At 34.2% G+C, this 20,315-nt stretch overlaps 2 protein-coding genes across 2 annotated transcripts; both read right to left on the bottom strand.

Annotated features, from left to right (window-relative positions):
* Window positions 1–3,608: 3,608 nt before the first annotated feature.
* On the bottom strand, window positions 3,609–6,883 carry LOC130817417 (ADP,ATP carrier protein, mitochondrial-like). The gene is made up of 4 exons (XM_057683108.1): window positions 6,728–6,883; window positions 5,169–5,680; window positions 4,713–5,087; window positions 3,609–4,239 (listed from the first exon to the last, which is right to left on the bottom strand). Exons 2-4 carry the CDS (start codon window positions 5,661–5,663, stop codon window positions 3,943–3,945), a joined length of 1,167 nt encoding a protein of 388 aa, XP_057539091.1. The 5' UTR covers window positions 5,664–5,680; window positions 6,728–6,883; the 3' UTR covers window positions 3,609–3,942.
* A 2,947-nt stretch (window positions 6,884–9,830) lies between these two features.
* LOC130817416 (copper-transporting ATPase HMA4-like) lies at window positions 9,831–19,993 on the bottom strand. The gene is made up of 9 exons (XM_057683107.1): window positions 19,794–19,993; window positions 15,947–16,234; window positions 14,974–15,719; window positions 14,394–14,865; window positions 14,128–14,295; window positions 13,240–13,494; window positions 11,931–12,053; window positions 11,290–11,775; window positions 9,831–10,411 (listed from the first exon to the last, which is right to left on the bottom strand). The coding sequence occupies exons 2-9, from the start codon at window positions 16,202–16,204 to the stop codon at window positions 10,019–10,021; spliced, it is 2,901 nt and encodes a 966-aa protein (XP_057539090.1). The 5' UTR covers window positions 16,205–16,234; window positions 19,794–19,993; the 3' UTR covers window positions 9,831–10,018.
* Window positions 19,994–20,315: the final 322 nt, after the last annotated feature.

Genomic DNA, 20,315 nt, shown 5'->3' with positions numbered 1-20,315 from the left:
CTCAAATTCTCAACTTTAACTACTTTAAAAACAATGGTAAAATTTAATTTAAATCCAAATTTGAAAATTTTTAATTTGCCAATTAATAAATTTGAGTAAATTTCAAATTTTCAAATAAATTAATCGTTTTTAAACATGACATGAGAGCTTTTTGAGTCAAATTGAGCAAACTCTAAAAGACGGAAAAGTAAAGTACAACAAGCAAGATATTTCATTATAATTTCAACTATTTAATACTACCTCCTATTCAGCTGAATTGTCCCATTTTTTTTTTGGCACTATTCACTTATCACTCTTAATTTGTATTTTACTCTTAATCTATAAGTTAAAACATAGTCATATGGGATCTTGTTTGATTTGTCTCAATACAAGGATTATTAATATCAACTTTTTATAATTTTTAATTAAGCATAATTTGAGATATTAAGAGTTAAAATGTTGCCTCGGCAAGTGTGAAAAGTCAAATGGGACAGTTCAACTGAATAGGAGGGAGTATTAACTACTTATATTAAACGGCCAAAAAGACTGGAGCTTTAGGTTGTTCCTTCAAAGTTCATAATATGTAGGATCATACATGCTAACATTTAAATGGCTAGGGAGCCAAGGAAGGTGGTAATGTAAGTCATATATGTTGTGCTTACTTGTTTCAATTCAACACTAATTTTACATGATGATCATTCACTCAGCACAGTTAAAGTTGCCTTTTGGTTCTGATTTAAATTGAATGTGTTTATTAATAATTTTTTTGTATAAAGTTAAACAAATAATAGGAGTAACTATTATAAATTGGGACTTAGGTTGAAATTAATGAATAGTCATTTGTGAAATAAACCGATAAAAGAGCGTACTGAGAGGAAGAAAGCAGTAAAAAAAAGTGGGAATTTGATACCCATTTGAGTGATGGGATGAATTTGAAGGAAGTAACATTTACATTATAGATTAAAAATGAGGTAACGGTAATTGCGATTGCGGTAACGAAATAGTGTTGTGGTAACGGGAGTAATACGTTTATCGTAACGCTTAAATATCGGGCGAAACTAAAAGTTCAAAGCGCGATTTTTTTACACCCTTACAGCGCAGGAAAAATCGTCTTTTTTAAAAAAATCTTTACAACACGACCGACGCGATGCGATACAATATTTGTTTTTACACTGGTGACAAGAAGAGAGGGACAAGAAAGCAAAAAGTTACAAGTTTGCCATGTATTAGATCAATTTACATAAGATGCTTGATAATGATGAAGACAAATCAACAGGACAGTTCTAGATTCATCCAAGATAAACGACCATCAAAAAAGTAAAAAAAAAAAAAAAGGGTTTTATATATTAACAAACTTCTTATAGTTCATCAATTAAGCTACTTAATTAATGACGTGTCTTTTTATAATATTATTGATTAGCGGTTAAAAAACGACTAACATTAAATTTTTTGCCAAAATTTTAGTCCCCATTTTGACAAAGAGGTTCAATTTTCTAAACATCAAATATATAAGATTCTTTTTATTTTTGTTACGCCCCAGATTAATCCAAGATTTAAAAAAAATAATTTCCAAAAGAAAGGCATGAGACAGTTTCAGTTGTGCAAATTATTCAAAGGACAATCAATCTTTTGTTCAGAAGCTGTAAATCTTTGTCTCAACATTCATTCAGTACAGGAGTCATCTAACTTCAATTCTAATTAAGGTTCATACTTAATACTTAACAAAGTACATTAATTTAGTCTACCACTAAACTATATACGCATATATATATTCTTCAATAAAACTCTAGATTTTTTCATTAAATTAAAATTCTGCATATACTTAGCTGTTGTTCAACAATTATTAAAATTAGGCGCCTTTTATTTATCTTGTATACAATTTATCTACTGCTAATTCGTGATAAATCTCGTAAAATAATCTATTTTTTATCCACTAAAATTCTCCAAGATATCTTGTATATAATTTTAAAAAAATAACATAAAATATAAAAAATTATTTAAAAAATTGCAAGTCGTACATTGCGCAAGTTGACCAAGGCCTTGTTGCACAAAATTAATTTACTTTTTGCAAAAAAATGATGAAATTGAGCAATAATTTTGAAATTGTTGTGTAACTTGAGATTTTCAGGATTGAATTCACATCTATATTGTTTCAATATTAAAATTGATTTGATTAGTTTATTTTAGAAAAAAATTAGAGAGAAGGCAAAAAGAAAAGAGCAATAGTAATTTTAGAAATTTAAAAATAAAAAAGTAGCAATAGAATAACAATACCTAAAATTACGCAAAAACGTAGGGTGAACTTATGGACTACATTCGTGAAGCAAACCTTGACGAATCACGACAAGCGGCGTAGAGTCCCAAGGAATGATCTTATTAGGCTCAGAAAACAGCTAGACATCTTTTGCGTTATTAATATTATATGTATTTGGCATACAAATCGATAAGAGTTTTACCTGATGAAACATTCAATATATATCGATGTACCACTTAATGTATATTCCAACTTCAATTGCTCCCAACAAACTGATGATAAGCAACCAAGGCATAAAATTACATCGAAATAGAACTCGACTCTCTTAATTACGTCATTCCAAGTGACCACATCTTTATCAAGCATTGTATCACAAAGCTTCCTCGCCCCTTCAGCTAATCCCAACCATCATGCTGCCGCCTTAGTTTTTTCAAATTTAACATACATTACAAAGTGAAGTCGTTAACAATGTTATAAGATAATAACATACATTACTCCTCGACTCAAATCCTCTTATTTTGCGTATAATGAAAGCATCTCAAATATTGTTACCTCATTCGACTTGACACTTTCCTTTCTCATCTCCTCTGAAGACTTGACGGTTCCCAACCCAGCCCACAATGTATGATGTTTCATTGGTCAAGAAATTCCATATAACCAAATCTCTCACAACTTTTATCGAACACCTTCTGCGCACCATCTTATTTAAAACAAACCCAATAATGTCATAACCAAAACTGTATTTCAACCTCAAACAAGCACTAACTTTAAAATCATAAAAAAGTAAACTTCATTGAAAAATATGTCCATTTTTAAACGTTGCTTTATACTCACGGGATTACAGCTTTGATGAGATCTAAACTCTCTCTACATACCCTCAGATCGGTAAATTCCAAGTAAACACTTGAGCAGTGAAAAGAAAAGGGAAGGGGGGACGAACGGAAAGGAAGAGGAAGAGGGAATTTCCTTTTATGTTTAGCCAAGGACAGAAAAGGAAACAAATACTATTCGGAAGTTAGGGTGATCGACATTTTGAATTATTGATGAGAAAAGTAGGGGTAGGAGTCAAACTGTTGTGTGCTGAATAAACTGAAGTCCAAGGGCACCAAGCATTCAAAATTGGCATGGGCCCAATTCAGACCATATACAGGAAAATAGCAATCTGCATGAAGTCCAAAACATTACCAAATAAAGGATTTAAGTGAACCAAAGTTCAAAAATCAAAACCATATCAATCTCAGGCAGCGCAGCATACCTGCGATAGTAATGCAAATACAAAACTGTGCAGCCAAGATATTCAAAGCAGGTAGGCGAGCTAATTGAATAAAACTTTTGGAAAACAGAAGGGAAGTTGCAAATGAATGAGTAAGACAGATTATTAACAAGACTGAGCTCTTTCCTTTCCATCAAATGAAAGGCAACAATTGTTTTTGAATTTTGATAACAAAAACTGACCTTATGTAACTAAATTATAAATAAAACTTTAAAGAGCACCAAAATTGCAACCAGTGCTCTACAGAACAAATCATGAATCCGAGCAAAAATTCTCAGGAAAAATTGCGGGGTTAGTCCCTCTAAAAGTCTTTAAACCCTACCTTATTCAAACTTTAGTATAGAAAATTGTCTGCCACAAAATCCAGACCAATCCTTTTCCACCCAAAAAATTAATTTTCATCAACATCTACCCACCGAAGTTGAGGCTTCTGAATTTAAGCACCACCTGAACCGTACTTCTTTCCAAAGACGAGGACCTGGAGCTTGTCGTAACCAGCCAACACACCAGCACCAGCAACAGCACGGAGGATGTTGGCACCAGCTCCCTTGAAAAGGGACTTAGCACCCTCGTTCTTGAGGATCTGAGCAAAGCAGTCAAATGATCCCTTGTACTTGACGGCCTCACCGGAGGTCATCATCATTCTTCTACGGACAGTATCGATTGGGTAGGAAGCAAGACCAGCACCATTGGTGATAAGCCAACCGAGTGCAAAGCTAGCGAAGAAACTGTCCTGCAATCATCAAACCATAACATTCCTATGTTAAAGCCAAATTTCAACTATTCATGGATCTACAGATCCTTGTCTATGGATATGGATCTAACAATGCTTGTCTATGGGTATGGATCGACTGATCCGTGTGACCGTGTCTATGGATATGGATCTAAAGGTCTGAACAGGCCTATAGATCAAGGTCTACGGATATGGGATCTACAGATCAAGGTCTACGGATATGGGATCTACAGATCAAGGTCTACGGATATGGGATCTACAGATCAAGGTCTACGGATATGGATCTACAGATCAAGGTCTATGGATATCAGATCTACAGATCCAAGTTTTATGGATCCGTGCCTTTGTATAGGGATCTACAGATCCAAGACCTGTGGATTTGATCCGGATCAGTGGACAGACGCAGGTCAAATAAACAACTGACAAAATAAGCAAAAGCAGTAGTTATAGAAGTTCAATACAGTATATTTTACCTGCAAACTTCCCGTCAAAACAACAGGTTTCACTGAATCGTAAAGACCAAAGTACAGTCCACGGTATACAATGATACCAACACAAGAGATGTTAAATCCACGGTAGAGACCAGCAAGACCATCAGAAGCCCATGTCTTGCGGTAAACATCAACAAGACCGTTGAATTGCCTCTCTCCTCCACCTTTCTTGGCAGCCTTGGAGTCATTAGCAAGACGGGTACGGGCATAATCCAAGGAGTACACAAAGAACAAGGAGGAGGCACCAGCAGCACCACCAGACGCCAAGTTACCAGCAAACCACTTCCAGTAACCATCCCTGTCCTTCTTGAAGTTGAACATTCTCTTGAAGTAATCCTTGAAAGCAAAGTTTAAGGCCTGCCAAAAGAGTACACTAATACTGTTAGATTAGTGAAAACAGGCAAAAGCTCACCAAGGTATAAAAGCAAAAATAAGCACCTGAGTAGGGAAATAACGAATCACATTAGCGGTGTTCCCTCTCCACAAGGACATAATACCCTCATCTTTAATTGTTCTCTTGAAACAGTCACCAATACCCTTGTAGGGTTCCGAAAGACGACCAGCTTTAATCATTTCATCTTGGTTCTGGATCAAAAGCTTAACACGCTCAATTGGAGCAGCAGCAGTCTTAGAGACAGCAGCTGAAACTCCTCCCATGAGAAAATCAATGGCAAAAGCAGCAGGTCCTTTCTCAGCAGGAGCGTATGCAACAACAGGGGAAGCCATGTTGGAGGTAAAAGATAAGTCTTGGGTAGTACGGCACTGCAATGCAGCATTCGTGTAGTTTCCATAGGCAAAACGTCTCTGAACCAAGGCAGGGTTTTGCATGCCACCATAACGAGGTTGAGTGATCTGTGAAAGACTGCTGGTGAGGTGGAGTTGGCCAGCTCCAATCTTCTGCATAACTGAAGGTTGTTGCTTCATCTCAGCCATCTCGTCTGTTAGATTTTCTAAAAATGCCAATTTACCATATTAGCACATACTACAGAGTAATAGTTACCCAATTCACATTACAAATTCACAATTCACCTAATTAAGACCTAATTTTCACTTGTTTCAATTAGCAATTTGCAAGAGAATCGAAAAATTTTACACTGTTGCTGTGGAGTAAGACAGCATTAAATAAACAAATAACCAATAACAACAAAATCAAAAAAAAAAAAATGAAACACAGAACACTTGGACATACTACTCAAAATCGTCAAGTTCGAATATTAACTAGCGTGGCTGTATGCAAGAGCAAGGAGCTAGGATTTGTTGATTGCAATTCTTCAAAAGACATTATAGCAAAATCAAGAGTTGGGACGAAAAGTATAGCAACGTCGTAATATTCATGGACCAGGGTTAACCAATTGTATTTTTCAGCGCAAGAATAATAAAAAAAAATCAAATCATAGTAAAACAATCTCCAGTATCAATAAAATCCATCAAATAGGATCATCAAATCGATCACTTTATAAAAGTCAGAGGCGTCCATTTCTTAAAAGACACTAATAATGAAAATTATACAACAAAATAACTAAAAAAAACTTATTTTACACAATCAGAATATCAACTAGACTATACTACTGTATATCAAGTACATATCAGTCGTATAAGAAAATCCACATAAATAATTTACCGTCAATTTGATAAAGAAAAGTAGGTAAAATACACAGATAATCGAAATGCAAATCGATCTTAGCAAAACCGTAGTGAAATTAAACATCAACAACCTAAAGTTCAAAAAACATCAAAATCAAAACAGATCCACAACATGAAAATCACCAAAAACGTGACCAGATCTACAGATCTACAAATGACATGAACAGATCCACAAATTTAACAAACACGCAACACTTTTATAAATCAAAAATCAAAACAGCATCTGTAAACCTAGAAACAAAACCAAAAAAAACTCACAAAGAGAAATCGGACTAAAGCTCAAAATAATCAATCAAAAGAAAATTTCAACAGATCGTCAATAGAAGAACTAGATTAAGAGAGAAAAGCAAAACCTGCTAATGGATTGTCGAGACTTCCGCTCTGCGACGGAAGAGAGAGAAGTTGTCTCGAGGGTTTGTAGCGAATAACAAAATACGAGGGTTTCAAACGTACGGGAGACTGCTATTTAAAGTTCTCTCTTACCGTGAATTTAATTGGTGGGCCATAAAAGGAAATCCCTGTGATAGGCCCTATTTGACCAAATTGTGTTTTTCGCGTTTCCTAACCGTTCGATCGTTCTCAACGGTGACGATTAGGAAATTACCTATGTGTTTATGTCCTTAATTTATTAATGGGAAATTTCACATGATACTATCGAACTTTTATGAAATATTAGTGGTAGCATTTTTGTAAGATTTTTTCACATAGTAGCATTCAATTTATGCCTTAACTAACTGTCGTAGTATTTTCCGTTAATTTTTTGTCAATTTCCGTTTAATTTACCATTTTGACGTTTCTACCCTTATTAAGTGTTGGTTGTTGTCTTTATAGTTTACTCTAAACCATTCTTATGCTCTCAAATGTTTATTTCACCATTTTGACGTCTAATTCATCGACGCTATCAAATATACAGGGCAAATTATTAAAACAACAACCAACACTTAATAAGCGTATAAAGGTCAAAATGGTGAATTAAACGGAAATCGACAAGAATTTAACGGAAAATGTTACGGCAGATAGATAAGGCATAAACTGGATACTACCATGTGGAAAAATCTTACAAAAGTGCTACTATTAACGTTTGATGAAAGTTCGATGCTACTATGTAGAATTTCCCTATATTTATTTTTATGTTGATGTTGATGAAAATAGTAGAAATAATAATTATTAAAAATTTGTATCATGATTTTGAAATTTTTTTGATTTGGTAATGTTGTCTCATTTAGTTTTTAATACTATAAATGGATCAATTTTAATTTGTTAATTATTTCGTTAGATTCGTGTTACTGTAAACTATATTTATATCAATTATATAAAATTTTTAATTATGCACAATTAGAGATAAATTAAATATGTGCATTGACACATATGTAAAACAAAATGAGACAACGATAATGAATAAGAAGGAATATTAAATATAAAGCAACTAAAGAATATAGATTTCGTCTTTTTGCATCGTTTTAAAAAAAATTATATGACTGCCTTGCAACCAAAATGGAATATGAATAGCTCCAAGTAATTCGATAATAACAATAATAATAATGTTAGAGTGTTAATTTTAAATGATTAAAATAGGCTAAATTGGATTTAATTATAATACATAAACTACTAAAATCTGAATGCACTTTGATGGTAGGTGGTAACTTCAACTTGTAAATCAAAAAACTAATGGATCCAAAGATCTAAAGTTTCTAGTTGGTTTTAGTTTGAACTGAACTTTGCTTTTTGGGTTATAGCTTAAGCCACACCATAATTATAAACCTCAAATTTCTTGTCTTATCTATATTCATTAGTTAATCTCAAACTGAATAATATTAGAAGCCAACAAATATTAGAATAAGAATATTCGAAAGGGGACAGAGAGCTAGAGAAAAGTATGATATAGAATAATAGAATGAGATATCTTATTAGAATAGGAAAAGTATGATGAGCAATACTCCATTTAGTTTATTCTAAAAGTTTGAAAAAAAAAGAAAACAAAAAACAACTTGTATTGTCAATTCTTAGCATACTAGAGTACTCCAATACAAAAAGATAATATATTGGTAAAAGATGAAAAGATATAATAAATTTTCAAAAAAAGAAATCTTTGTCAAGTACCAATTGTGTGGAAGATTATTATGATTACTTCATTACTCACACAATGGCATGGACATTAGAGGACAATGGTGCATATGCATTGGGGTACGAGTACAGAAGATATGGTTTATGGAATAAAGTAAGCATAGGGGGTGTATATGGGTGCCACGAACCAGTAGTAATAGAAGGCTGAGAGCACATTCACTGATGTGCTCAGTCGATCGAGCACACCATCATGGCTCGTTCGAGCATATCGGTCCATGGCAAAATTGAGATTTTTGTTTGTGTTGTATGCTTGTTGGGCACGTTTAGTGTTTTGGGTTAGGGTTATTGCAAATGTTTTGGAGCTATATTTGAAAATTTAAAGTAAATAAGCAAAATAAAATTAAAAAATCTCAAAATAAGCAATGAGGAAATTTATTTTCCAAAATAAGCACTTTTAGTCTAATGCTGAAATTTGGTACTTGTTCGCACTTACTAAGAGCGACCATTAGTAAGCTGAGACAAAGAAAGTCAACTCAACAATCGGCCGCTCTTACTAACAGTGGCCGATTGCTGAGCTGACTTTATTCGACTCAGCTTATTAATGGGCCACTGTTAATAAGAGCGGCCCATTAATAAGCTGAGTCAAAATATGTCAACTCATCAATGGCCCGCTCTTACTAATAGCGGCCGCTCAACTTAGTAATGGGCCGCTGTTAGTAAGTGCTAACAAATACCAGACCCCAACGTTGGGTTAAAAGTGTTTATTTTGAGAAATAAGTTTCTCTATTGCTTATTTTGAGATTTTTTAATATTATTTTACTTATTTACATCAAATTTTCGCAATATATAGACCATGAATCAGATTTAGAATCATCAAACTGGAGGCTAATACAAAATAAAGGAGGTTTGGGAAACCTGTGGTGCTTTTTATTTGAATTATGTTTAATCTCCATTAAAGGTGAGATTTTTGATCTTGAGAGGTCTTAAGCTTTGTAAAGATTGTGTTATTATTGTGTTGTTGAATCATTAATGATATACAATCTAGTTTGAGAGAAAGGTGTCTAAAACACCTTATTAAAATTCTTGAGTTCTTGCTTTCGTGTTTGTTTGCTCTTTGGAGTGTTTTCCGTTTTTCTCTTCGTTTTTCTTGTTCTTTTTCATCGAAAAGAGGTCATTAACCTTCCATTTCAAAAATAAAGCAAAATAAAAGAGACAAACCAAAAAATAAATTAAGACAAATTGAAAGAAACAAAAAGAGTATATGATAAAGAATACTACTCATTTATGTTTTTTATTTCCTGACTTTAGAAAGTGTGTTTTTAAACATAATGTTCAATGGATATCCTCAAAAACAAATTTTGTGACGCTAATAAACTTGATATCCAACATATATAAGAATTAAGATTGTATTAACTTAAAAAATCAAATCTTATTTCATCACCAATCACCATGTATACAATTTGTTCATTGATAGCTAGTCAACTAGGAAGGAAAAATATTGAAATCATGTGAATGGGTAATAATTTTGTACACTTCCTTTATTACCTCTATTCAGAATGCAAAATCTTTTGGGTCAGCTTTCAGATACTTCCAACATTCAAAGGCTTCTTATAAGACTGCAACAAGAGAGAAGAACAGACCACGCTGACGGATGAGGCAGCCATGCAAGCCCCAGCAACCCATGGCGGTAGTCGAATCCCAGTGAAAGGGAATAAGATTCCTGCAGCAATGGGCATTGCTAGGACATTGTATCCGAGTGCCCATACGTAGTTAAGTCGAATTCTAGACATTGTTTTCCGAGAGAGATCTATGGCCGTCACAACATCTTCTAGATTGCTCTTGATGAGTATTATATCAGCTGCCTCAATAGCAACATTAGTGCCAGCGCCAATTGCCATTCCAACATCAGCAGCAACTAGGGCCGGTGAGTCGTTTATTCCGTCTCCTACCATTGCTACTGTCAGACCTTTCATCTGAATTGTCAAAAACAACACATTCAAATCACACCCACCTTACATACAAAATAACCCAAGTTAGATCTAAAGAATCTCAAATTTCTGTTGGTGTGTTACATGATACTTTGCCAGTTTTATTCCAAGAAATCATTCAAGCTTTTGGAGCTTATAACTTGATCCCTTATATTGATTTATTTTGAGTTTAATGTAGTATATGCGAAATGGTGCAAGAACCAAGGACAAAGCAAAAACAGAATGAAAGACATAATCCTATACTGAAAGATACTCCCTCTGTCCCATAGAACTTGCAACAATTTTCTTTTTAGTTTGTTCGTAGAATTTGATATAATTCTAATTTTGGTTATTGCACACAATAGGAGGTGTTTGACAAATAGGTGATAGCAAATTACAGTGACTGATTTGACTAGATGATTTTATTAACTGGTTTGACTGGCTGATTTTGAACTCGCTACTACAAACAACTTGTTTCAAAATAGCTTATTCATAACAATAACCTATTTCAACCAGCTAATTCACCAAATATTAACATTGGATGATTTGACATCCAACCCTCTATTTGTATCAAAATAAATTAAATTATTCGATAAGATATTTTGCCAAACACCCATTCCCCTTATATGATTCTCATCCACTCATTTAACTTATATTTTAATCTCATTCACGCATTTCTCCCACTTTCCCATAAAATAAACCTTTTTGACCCACCCCTTAAAAAACACAAATGTACATGTTGCAATTCCTATGGGACAGAAGGATTATATAACAAAAATTCATGCTAACCATGGCAAAGGTCTGGAATGTCTTGACACATCAAGCAGACAATAGAAATGGAAAAAAAAGTAGAAAATCATGCATACTGGAATCAGAAATCACACCTGAATTTCCTTTATCTTATCAGCTTTTCCAATTGGTTCAGTTTCAGCAAAAACTTGATTGATGCCAACTTCTTTTGCTATTGCTGTTGCAGTACCCCAATTATCACCCGTTACCATGATACTTGAGATACCCATCGAATGTAGATGTTTAACGACATGCCTTGCTTCGGGCTTAACTGGATCAGTTACAGAAAATGCCCCTGCAACCTTGCCGTCAATGGCAACTAACACACAAGTTCTAGCTAAAATTTCTGTTCTTGTGATGTATTCCTCAACCTCAGCGCTCATCGACACATTGTAAATCTGTAAGAGCCTCTTGTTTCCCACCAAAACTATCTTCTCACCAACCTTTCCACTCACTCCAGCTCCAGGGTGGACCTCAAAATCCTTTGCATCTTCGACATGGTCAACCAATGATTCATGTTTCCTACGAAGAATTTTGGCATGTTCAGCCACAGCTTTAGCTAGAGGGTGTTCACTGTTTGCCTACAATGTATATGTAGGAGCAAAAATATGATTTTATATCGGCCATATTGATGGACAATAAAACTGAACAATTGACAGCCAAAATATTACAGATTTTTAGTGAATAAAATAATTATGTTGTCGTACATGTAAAGCAACCAAATCGATGCACTTACCTCTGCAGCAATAGCCAAATCACAAAATTCCTCCATTGTAACCCCAGAAAAGAGAACAGCACTAACAACAACAGGTTTTCCTACTGTCAACGTTCCGGTCTTGTCAAAGACCACTGCTTTAACCTACAGGATACATTAAATCATAGCTTAGGGGGATTCTACAACGGTTGGATTTTGGAATCAACCATCACAACTGTTTAATCCAAGACATTGATATAATTTCTATGAAACCTCAACATAAAATTTTTATTACTAAAACAAAAAAATTTAATGCAAATCGAATTTTGAAATAGCAAATGACTAATAAAAAACATAAAATTTTTGATAGAAACTAAGTTATTGTAAAAAAGTAACCACTTTTGGAAAAATGACCCACATGTGATCCCACATCAAACAATTAGAGGAAGGTCGACTAAAATATAGGCCTAATGGGTTACTCCTCCTATTACCAATTGATTTTAGGATGGAACCTCATCAGTTTATATACAGCCAACTCTCCTCTTATGCGGGTCTTAATGTGTACAAGCTCATTAACGAACTTATCATCAATAATACCAACTTTGATATCAAATGCAATTTAGTTATATTATAGTGCATGGATTTTACGGCCACCTTTTGTAAAGATTCCCAACACTCCTCTTATGCGGATCTTATTGTGCTTTAGAATAATAACTGAGTAACCGGGGTAGACTTCCACAAGGTGACACAAAACAAATGGCATAACGTAATACAAAACTCATCTTGATGGAAGCTTTATTTATTGTATTTATGAATATATCAAATGTTGACATTGATCAAAGGCAACGATATTACTGTACAGAAGTGTCTGCTTCTTTAGGCAGAAGGTGAACAGGGGAGAGGCAGATTTGCATAGTATTAGAGTAACGTTCTCAAAATAATCTAGGAAAATTTGTTAAAAATGATTCCAAATATAATACATCCGCTCAAAATAATTTACGGTATGGTCTAATTCTAAATTATTCAAAGTATTAGAGTAACCTTTTCAAAATAATACCAAGTATATGTTTTTCACTTTGAGAAGATAAATAAAACTTCATACTTTTATAAGAAAGTTACTCCAAGTATAAATTATTTTGATAGAACCAATACTAGGAATTATTTTAAGTGAATGAATCATAGTTGAGATTATTTTTAACAAATTTTCCTTAAATTTATCATTATAAACTAATATTTCATTTACTCAAAAACAACTCTTCAATTTCTTAGAGCTTTATGAACTCATTCATCTACAGCAAACAAGACAGACTATTTAGAAAATGACATAACCAAGCCAACAAAACGGGCAAACCTTGTGGGCCTTCTGAAGTGCTGATCCCCCCTTGATAAGCACACCTAATGAAGCACCCTTGCCAGTAGCAACCATGACAGCAGTAGGAGTTGCGAGTCCCAAAGCACATGGGCAAGCTACCACAACAACAGATATCCCAAACTGCAAAGCCAGTTCAAATTTGTCCATAGCTTTTGGGATCCAATGTTTTGGATATACACCAGCTACTCCGGTAACAAACCATGCTAACCATGTTATAAATGCTACAGTGACAACCTGGTATTTGATCGAGGTAAATGCAAAATTTTCATAATTTCGGAATTTTCAATAAATAAAACTAGTAGAAAGATTACGAAAGAGCTGTAAATCTAAAATTCAAAAGATTGTATATCGTTATCATCATCATAACCAATACACCTCACTCATAGAAGCTATGATAAGGATCTAGGGAGGGTTGGATGATGGCAAACCATAGCCTTATCAAAAGAGATAAAGAGATTGCAGCCAATACCACTCAAAAAGGTTGTATTAAATAAAATCTAATCCTCACTAGCCGTAAACACCCTTTATCAAGAGCAGAACTACGCGTAGGGACTCTTATCATTCACCAAACAAAGAATTAGAAGATCAACTAAAAAACTATTTATGGGACTTTATTCATGTGTCAGCTACAGTGTCACATGATTTGCAAATCGCCTCGCAAATAGCCTCACAAATCGCAATTGAAAAAAGCGAATTATGATCAGTTTTAGGCTATTTTTAAACTAATTTGAGCGAATCGTGAATTCATATGCGAACTAATGAGCGAATTATGTTTCAATGGTCAGCTACTTTCCTGATTAAATATAATGTTCTCCTTAAGAATATGACATAATGACCATACAGGTAATAAAGTGCAGATGAACTTACAGTTGGAACAAAAAACCTAGAGATCTGGTCAGCCAACTTCTGGACAGGAGCTCTGGCCAACTGAGCAGCTTCTACAAGTTGAACAATCTGAGAAAGGGCAGTCTCTGATCCAATATGTGTGGCCTTTACTATGATGCATCCATTCTCATTTACAGTCCCGCCAATGACCTGTTTACAAAATCATACAGAAAAATGGAAGTTTCATCACAGGGGAAAACAAAAATACAAAAACTGATAGAACAGCAAATCTAACATACTCAATTAACCTTATCACCAGGTCTTTTCGTAACTGGCTTTGCTTCTCCTGTGATCATACTCTCATTTACATAGCTGTGACCATAAATAACAATCCCATCGACAGGAACCTTTGCCCCAGGAACAATTTTAAACAAGTCATTTCGTTGTATAAGTTGAGTGCTTATTTCAATTTCTGATGTGATATTTACATTGCTGTCAACTGTTACCAGCCATGCTGTATCTGGAGCAAGCTCTGACAACTTTGCTAAAGCATCTGAAGTTTTCCCTTTCGCTACAATCTCCAAATACTTGCCCAGAAGTATAAAAGATATTAGCATCGCACTAGTCTCAAAGAAATCTTGCCCTTCAAAGTCATTGAAAGTCAAGGCTTTAATCAGTATGTACAGAGAGTAGAAGAAAGCAACATTAGTTCCCACAGCCACAAGAACATCCATATTAGCAGATTTTCGCCTCAATGCATAGTATGCTCCAATATAAAACCTGATAAGAGTGTTTGACAAGACACCATAATCCAATACATCTTATATAAAGCAAGAAAGGAACACGTCATAGGATGAGGCATCTCTTGGACAGCAAGAAGGTAAGTACCTCTGTCCGATGATGAACTGCACTGGTGCACAAAGGAGACATCTCAGCAACATTCCAACAGTAAGCATGTTCTGAATCTTGTAATCTAACCAGTCCCCATAAGGTGGAAGCATCGGCAATATCATGGAGAAAACAAACACTGGCACAGAAAATATACAACTCCATAAGAAAAGGTTTCTGTACATTTGGATCTCAACCCGATGATCCAAATCCCTTTGTCTTGGAGGAACATACAAGTTTGCATCATAAGAACAGAGGTCAGTAGAAGCTTCTCTAATGCAGTTTATCAGAGACCTCGGGCCAGTTACATCAGGATCGTAGCTTACAGTTACCCTTTTTTCTTCAATGTCCATGTCAACATTATTAACACCAGTAGCTAACTCAAGAGCAGTTCTAATAGTATTATAATCTTCAAGCGTATGAACTCCATCAAGCTTTAGGTAGACTTTGTTGATATCATCTCCAGAGCTTATAAGATCAGCGTCAAAGCCAGCATCTTCCACTGCTTCTATAATTCTCTCAGGGTTTGTAACACGTGAATCAAAGTGAACCTTGGCTTCCTCAAGAGTAAGGCCAACCACCGCCTTTTTAACTCCGTCAGCCACTGAAAGGGCACGTTCAACAGACTCCGAGCAGCTTGTGCATGCCATTCCTTTAATTTTCAGTCGACATACTGCAATTTCTTGCTCGGGAAACCCCTCAACTTGGAACCCTGCATTTTCTACAGCCTCTCTAATTTTTTTTAACTACAATAAAATAAAGGAAAAGAGATGGATCAATAACACAACAATTGATAACATGGCAATATTTGACATTGCCGGTATAAAAAACAATTGGCATTGTAGTTGTTAGCTTCCTGTATGTAAAAGATGCTTGAATAACTCATTGCTAAAGCAGACATCAATATTCACTTTTAAACAAGAAATCTTATATCCGTAGACTAATATAAAACAGGTCAAAATATTTTCCTTACATCAACAACTTTTGGCATGTATTTGACCACAGTATTCCCATCCATTGCTGATACAACAACAGTTTCGATTCCATCAAGCTCCCCAAGCGCGGATTCTATGGAAGTCGCACATGATGTACATTCAATACCTTTTGTCTTGAACGTCACCGTTCCAATCTTCTTATCACCATACGCACTCGCTCGAGTAACGTTAACAGTCACACTGTTCTGATTTTCTAAAAGAGGTTCTTTTAAGTCAACCTTTCCATTGAAATCCATTTTCACCCCACCAAGCTACCAATCTCCAACCTGATTAAAATTAATGATAAGTTCAGCATAAAGTTTCCTCTTGATTTAACACCCTGAATTTCCGAACCATTAAACAAAACCCAAATTGCAAATGACGGGAGGAAATTCGAGAGTTGCTAAAAAACAGAATAAAAGATTGCTAATCTAGATTGCTTGAGGGATAATATATGAGGATAAAAAAGGTGCAATTCGATATTATTTGCCTTGAAAACTGAGGCATTAAATTACAATAAGCATGATAAAACAAAAATTTTAAATCAAAGGCACTATCAGCCTCACAAAAGCCACAGCGGAATGATCATCGCATGTTCATCTGTTGACATGTTAAGCATAGATCGTGGTTCTAATATAAACGCTTGTGTATGAAGAAAGAAAAGAACTAAAACTACTTAAATCATACAATCCACAAAAACAACGCAGTGGAAATAACTAATACTAAAGGAGGTGAAAATCCCTCACCAAAAAAAACCTATACAACCAACAAACTATGTTGCACAAAGAATTGAAATCTTCTATGATTGTTGTAAAATATAATGAACGCGCTCACACCCCAATATGCAATGCAAAAAGGAATACAATACCAGTTATGCCTATCTATAATTTTCCTACTTCTCAACATAATATGTACACATCAGTAACTAACAACATATAATAATAATGTCAATAAACCAAGCAATAACTTAATGCACCACGATAAAGAGATGATCCTATAGCACTCTCTAGGTACTACTATTAAACTTTTATCATTGTTCTCTACTTCTCACAATCATACGGTTAGAAGTTTCAACATTTCTCTTTTTCTCAATTCATAACACCTTTCTGAGGCACATATGATACCACCTTGATCAAAAGCATTATTGGACAACCCAAAGCTAATGCCAAAGTGTGAACTCGTGGAGCTTATCAACTTTAAAATCTATATATGACTAGAGGCCACCATATTAGGGTTTGCAAGGCCCACATGGTAACTGTTAGTGTTAAATGGTAACTTGAATTTTCACCAAATCAATTCTATGCATTAGTGAGTGCATAAAGAGGGAATCCCTTGTATGGATTAAATGGGTGAGTTAAGTATGTAACTTAATGTGTGATTGTTTAAGTGCTAGAATTAATTCATGAAGTTATGGAGGAATTAAGGAGCGACTTAAACATAAGTATTATGACATGATGAATGATAGTTAATAAGAAGACTAAGGGCAAAGATTCTTATACGAGGCATCCAAGTAATGAAGCATTGCCTTGATCGAGCGTTGGATTCGGTTTTTGACTCTTGATGTTCCTTGAAGTTGTTTATTGCGCATTAATCCTTAGCCTTAATTATGTAATACTCATCAATGTACAAACCTCTATAAATAGAGATCTCATATGCCATTGTAACATCATCCACTAAAATACCCCAAACCTAAACACATAGCTTATAGCTCTTCTCTATTGTAATTATCCACTTGAGAGTTCTTTGAACTCCTTTGTGATAATATAAGTGAGATACTACACACCGGAGGACGTAGACTTAATTAGGTGAACCTCGTTAAATCTTTGTGTCGTTTTTATTATCTCCTACAAACATTGTTTTCATTGAAAGTGTAATTTGTTTGTCACAAGACTTCATACACTCGATCTTGGTAATATTGGAGTTTGAAACACGTCGTTTGAACTCTAATAGCATCGTTTTCAGTAACATCTTAGTTAAGGACAATGACGACCATGCTAGCGCCCAATACTAAAATACAATCATACTCCCGTACAACTACAATATATAGATGATCCATGTCTCCGGAAACTAAACCAATTGAGGAACCAATCCAATTTAGTAAAAACCAAGACTGAGGGTTGTGACGGCCATGCCAGCGCCCAATGGTAAAGTATGATCATACCCTATACAACGACCATATATAGACCATCCATGCTTCCAGGAACTGAACCAACTGGGGTACCCATCCAGTAGAGTCACGCTAATTAATATTATTTCAACACCTCCTCAACAAGGGGAACTTTCCATTTTAACTCAACACAATCCAATACTTCCTCAATAAAGTAACCAATCTCATTTTAGCTAAACATACTCATCACTAAGAGAATTCTTCCCAACCTCTGCCAATACATTAACAAGGTTGTTGTTTCGTGAATTCTATAATGGTTTATGTTCAAGGTAGCATCAACATAATCAACAACTCTTACAAATTTCACGCAATAGGCATCCATAATTCAAGAACAAAACATATATTCACAATTATTAATAATATATGGAAAAACAAGATGCATTTACAAGCTACTGCGTGTGTGTACCTGAAATTGCTAGCACTCGACAAAAGTCAAAAGAGTCACCAACACGGAGTTTTATAACCTCTTAAGAAGTGAGCACCATTCAAGTCTACAGTAGGGCTTATAAGTCTATTAATCGCATTAAGAGCTACTTAGTACTATGAAAAGTACCATTTAAACCATCCGCAAGTTTTAACACATTAACACATCCAAGCACTCATCAACGCATACTTAAGTTTCACTCATAAAACAGTGTGCTACTCTAGTTCATTACTTAAAAGGCCTATTTAGACCAACTAATTCCAAATAAATTCAATGATGAAGTGTATTATAAGCACTAAGGAGAATTATATTGTGAATAAATAAAAGATGTAATAACCGAAATTGAAATATGGATACGATTTACATTACTTGAGTGTTACTATAATTATAGTAAGGATATAAAGTGAACTAAGAAACACTATTCTAAAAATCATAATAATACTCGTAATATCAATAACGACAACAAGCCAATGAAATATTGCCCATAAAAACTTAAATCAACTTCAATATAAAACTAGAATCAACTTCAACATCCATGAATTCTCATGATTTACTACTAATAATGCTTATAAACCATTATATGGTCAAACAAAGTGAATTTAGTCGTTATCCATCCACCATACAATTTAAAAACTCATTTAACAAAGTAAGACTACATTTCAACATAAGTATAACGAAAATAAAAAGAATGGCTCACAAAGCTTTCCTAACCATAAAACACTAAAAATAGTACATACTAGTATTATTTTTGTCCCTAATATAAATTCTAGTCCATCCATGTTCAATTCACCCTTAGTACTCTTACCCATAACAAATTTTAATAAATTCATGTACAATTTACCATTACTACTTTTACCCGTAACAAATTTTAATTAAACCATGTTCAATTCACCATTATATCCACTCCAAAGTCAAACCAAATTCAAATCGTATATTAAAACATGCTTGAATCCCTACTTTAATTCTCACCCACAATAAAATCAATATTTTTTATTCAAAATCCAGAGCAGGAAATATTCGTTTAAAATGCTGAAAAGGAAAATCGAGTCAATAGTCGCTATTTTCCAGCTAAAAGAAGCAAATTTGTGAAAAAATCTTGAAGAAACATTAGGGGTGTAAGTATATTTGTAGCAAAAGAAAAAAAAGAAGCAATCAACAAGCTGATCAAACTGATCCAAACTAACAACCAAATCTAATCAAATTCCTCATAAAATGAAATTGAGTGAATAATTGTACAAGTGAGCATAAAGATTACCTCTGAAAGTCGTTAATTTTTTAGTATAGTTGATCACGGAAAGATCCAACAACCAAAATTAGGGTTTAAAATAATTAAGGGTTTCGAAATTGAACGGTCAGCGATTAAAATTGAGGATGAGAATTGCGGGAGCTTAAGTTTTGCATTGCACCGCTTTTTTGCATTCAGCGGGACCTACTTTTCAAATATTCGAATTTGCTAGAAATGAATATTTTTTTCTTTTTGAAATGTGCTAGAAATGAATATAGTCTAGTATTTTGTTTTTTTGAAAAATAATTTTTTTTTATTAAAAATTACTAAACAATTTTTTTCGAGGGAATTCCCACAATATTGCAAAATAAAAAAATAATTCCCACTTTCCTTAAAAAAATAAAAAGTAATTCCCACTTTACCGTCCACGTAGGATTAATTTGAAATTTTTTTTTTTTTTAATTTTTAATATAACCGCTACTTAAGGTAGCGATTTTGTTTAGGGAATTGAAGAAAATCGCCAGATGAAATGGCGGTTTGGTAATTTTTTTA

Source organism: Amaranthus tricolor, chromosome 7 (assembly GCF_026212465.1).
Source record: "Amaranthus tricolor cultivar Red isolate AtriRed21 chromosome 7, ASM2621246v1, whole genome shotgun sequence".
NCBI lineage: Eukaryota > Viridiplantae > Streptophyta > Magnoliopsida > Caryophyllales > Amaranthaceae > Amaranthus > Amaranthus tricolor.
Note: the sequence above shows the minus strand (reverse complement) of the source record. Positions and strands in the feature narration are given on the sequence as shown.